At 36.0% G+C, this 2743-nt stretch overlaps 1 protein-coding gene across 2 annotated transcripts in view; it reads left to right on the top strand.

The window, feature by feature from the left end:
- alox5a (arachidonate 5-lipoxygenase a) overlaps positions 1 to 2743 on the top strand; it is a 12851-nt gene that overhangs the window by 5380 nt on the left and 4728 nt on the right. For both annotated transcript variants that reach the window (XM_014025000.1, XM_014024927.1), the window contains 4 exons: positions 763 to 935; positions 1080 to 1226; positions 1326 to 1526; positions 1624 to 1710. In XM_014025000.1, coding sequence (XP_013880454.1) covers positions 763 to 935; positions 1080 to 1226; positions 1326 to 1526; positions 1624 to 1710 — 608 coding nt within the window. The remainder of the gene's footprint in view (positions 1 to 762; positions 936 to 1079; positions 1227 to 1325; positions 1527 to 1623; positions 1711 to 2743) is intronic.

The following is a 2743-nucleotide window of genomic DNA, read 5'->3' as shown; positions in this document are numbered from 1 at the left end:
TATATATATAATCTATCATGTCTCGTCTCATGTTATATATCATGTCATATGTCACGTGTCATTTCATTTTTTTCATGTCTCATTCCATGTCATTTTATGTCTCATGTTATATATCATGTCATATGTCACGTGTCATTTCATTTTTTTCATGTCTCATTCCATGTCATTTTATGTCTCATGTTATATATCATGTCATATGTCACGTGTCATTTCATTTTTTTCATGTCTCATTCCATGTCATTTTATGTCTCATGTCATATATCATGTCATGTCTTTTCTTATTATATTTAGGCCATGTCATGTCATGTGTCATGTCTCATTTCATTTTATTTCACATCTCATTCCATGTCATGTTATGTATCATGTCAAATATCGTCATGTCTTTTCATATTATATTTAGGTCATGTCATGTGTCACGTCTCATTTCATTTTATTTCATGTCTCATTCCATGTCATGTTATGTCTCATGTCATATATCATGTTGTGTCGTTGCGTGTCATATGTCATGTATCACATCACATCACTTCTATTATAATTTAAGGTATGAAATGAGATTATATAAGGAATGATATGCGATTATAAATGTTATATTTTACATGATATAATAAATGATGTAATGTGATATGACATTAATCTCGTCCTATAACAATTCACCTCACATCATACAACATGTATTATCTCATTTAATTCATAATCTCATCTGATCTCTCATGCATCTCACATCTCACGTATGTCAGTTGTTGGCGTTTTGTTTTTATTTAGAGTATGTGATGGAACACTGGAAGGAGGACTTCATGTTTGGATATCAGTTTCTGAACGGCTGCAACCCCGTGTTGATCAGCAAGTGCACCAAACTTCCTGACAAGTTTCCTGTCACTCACGAGATGGTCTCTGTCAGCCTGGAGAGGGAACTGACCCTGGAGGACGAAATGAAGGTGTTTATTTATTTATTTTTACAGGAAATAATTGAAATTCCTTTCCCGTTTCGAAGATATAGGTGCTAAAGCTTTATTTTGATATGGAGAACAATTGTGTTTCTCTTTGATCATCTGTCTGATGTATTTGTCTCCTGCTTTTAGGCGGGTAATGTCTACATAGTAGATTATGAGATGCTGGAGGGCATTAGTCCAAACTGTACAGACCCGTCCACACTCCAGTACCTGGCAGCTCCCATCTGTCTGCTGTACAAGAATGCACGAAACAAGGTCTTGCCGATAGCTATACAGGTACAGTTCTACTGAGGCACAGCGGTTTTCTGATATAAAACATACATTTTTTTTTCCCTCTTAGTGTAACAGAACTGCCTGTGTGTTCTTTCCCTCCAGCTTGGCCAAAATCCAGATGAAAACCCAATATTCCTTCCCACAGATGGTCAGTATGACTGGCTCCTGGCCAAGATCTGGGTCCGATCAGCTGACTTTCAGCACCACCAGACTGTCACGCACCTGCTCAGGACACATCTGATGACAGAGGTGTTTGGGATCGCCATGTTCAGACAGCTTCCCGCCGTTCACCCCGTGTTTAAGGTGAAAACTCCTCCTCGTTTATTTATTTATTTATTTATTTATTTATTTATTTATTTTTGCCCGGACGGTAGTTTCACTGATTCATCTCTTCCCTCAGCTTCTCATTCCGCACATTCGTTTCACCATCGCTATCAACACCAAGGCCAGAGAGCAGCTCATCTGTGAGTGTGGAATCTTTGACAAGGTGAGTTTATGCTTTTAAAAATTAAACAGAGCAAATATTAAAAAAAAGGGAGAAAGAGACTGAATATTTGATGAAAAAAAAATTTTTTTTATTGCACTTACAGTAAAACTTTTATTTTACAATTATTGTTTTGTAAAGAGGTGCCTGAAAGTTTGTGATGGCTTTTTTAAAAAACTTTTCTACATTAAAATGTCTCTAAAGATCGGTCACACAGCGTCTACAAGTTCAAAAAGACAACTCACAGTAACCAATTTGGCAAAAATAATTCTACTTTTTTCCTTGTTGGACCGAAGCTGGTGGAACAGAGGTTGGAGAAGGCGAACCCATCAGAAGGTTGCAGAGTTGTAATTTTGGCTATCTGTACTTTACTTGAGTAATTATTTTTCAGCCTACTTTTTACTTCTACTCCTCACATTTTCACATAATTATCTGTACTTTCTACTTTAAACAAGGTAAGAAGTAGAAAGTTGTTACTCCTATTTCATTTCGGCTCATTATTTAAAAAAAATCCTGATAAATTGTGCCTCCTGGAAAGAGTGAATTTAATTCTAGGTGTATGAGACGTATAAATATAATATAAATGTTTACCATTCTGACACCAAATTGTACACAATCCATCACAGCTGCACGCCTTTGGAAAAAAATTTTTTTTCGGAGAGTTCACCTCACAGTAAATGTCATTTTGGAAAACCTAACCACTTATTTTTACTCAATACTTTTACTTTTAATACTTAAGTATATTTTATGTCAGAAATTTACTTTTGATACTTAAGTACAAAAAATATCAGATACTTTAAGACTTTTACTCAGGTAATATTTTTGGAGGAAACTTTAACTTGCACCAAAGTAATTTCATGATAAGATACTTGCACTTTTACTCAAGTATCACTTTGAGGTACTTTACACAACACTGGGAGGTTCAACTCCCACGACCAACAGGCCCCCCCCGGGCCCCTGAGCAAGGTCCTTAACCACCTCAGTTGCTCCCCTGGTGCCTCAAAAAAAAAAAAAAAAAAAACAGTGTAAATTGCAT

The sequence above is a fragment of the Austrofundulus limnaeus genome, unplaced genomic scaffold (genome assembly GCF_001266775.1).
Source record: "Austrofundulus limnaeus strain Quisiro unplaced genomic scaffold, Austrofundulus_limnaeus-1.0 Scaffold0, whole genome shotgun sequence".
Lineage (NCBI taxonomy): Eukaryota > Metazoa > Chordata > Actinopteri > Cyprinodontiformes > Rivulidae > Austrofundulus > Austrofundulus limnaeus.
The sequence above is the reverse complement of the archived record's forward strand: the minus strand, read 5'-3'. Positions and strand labels throughout refer to the sequence as shown.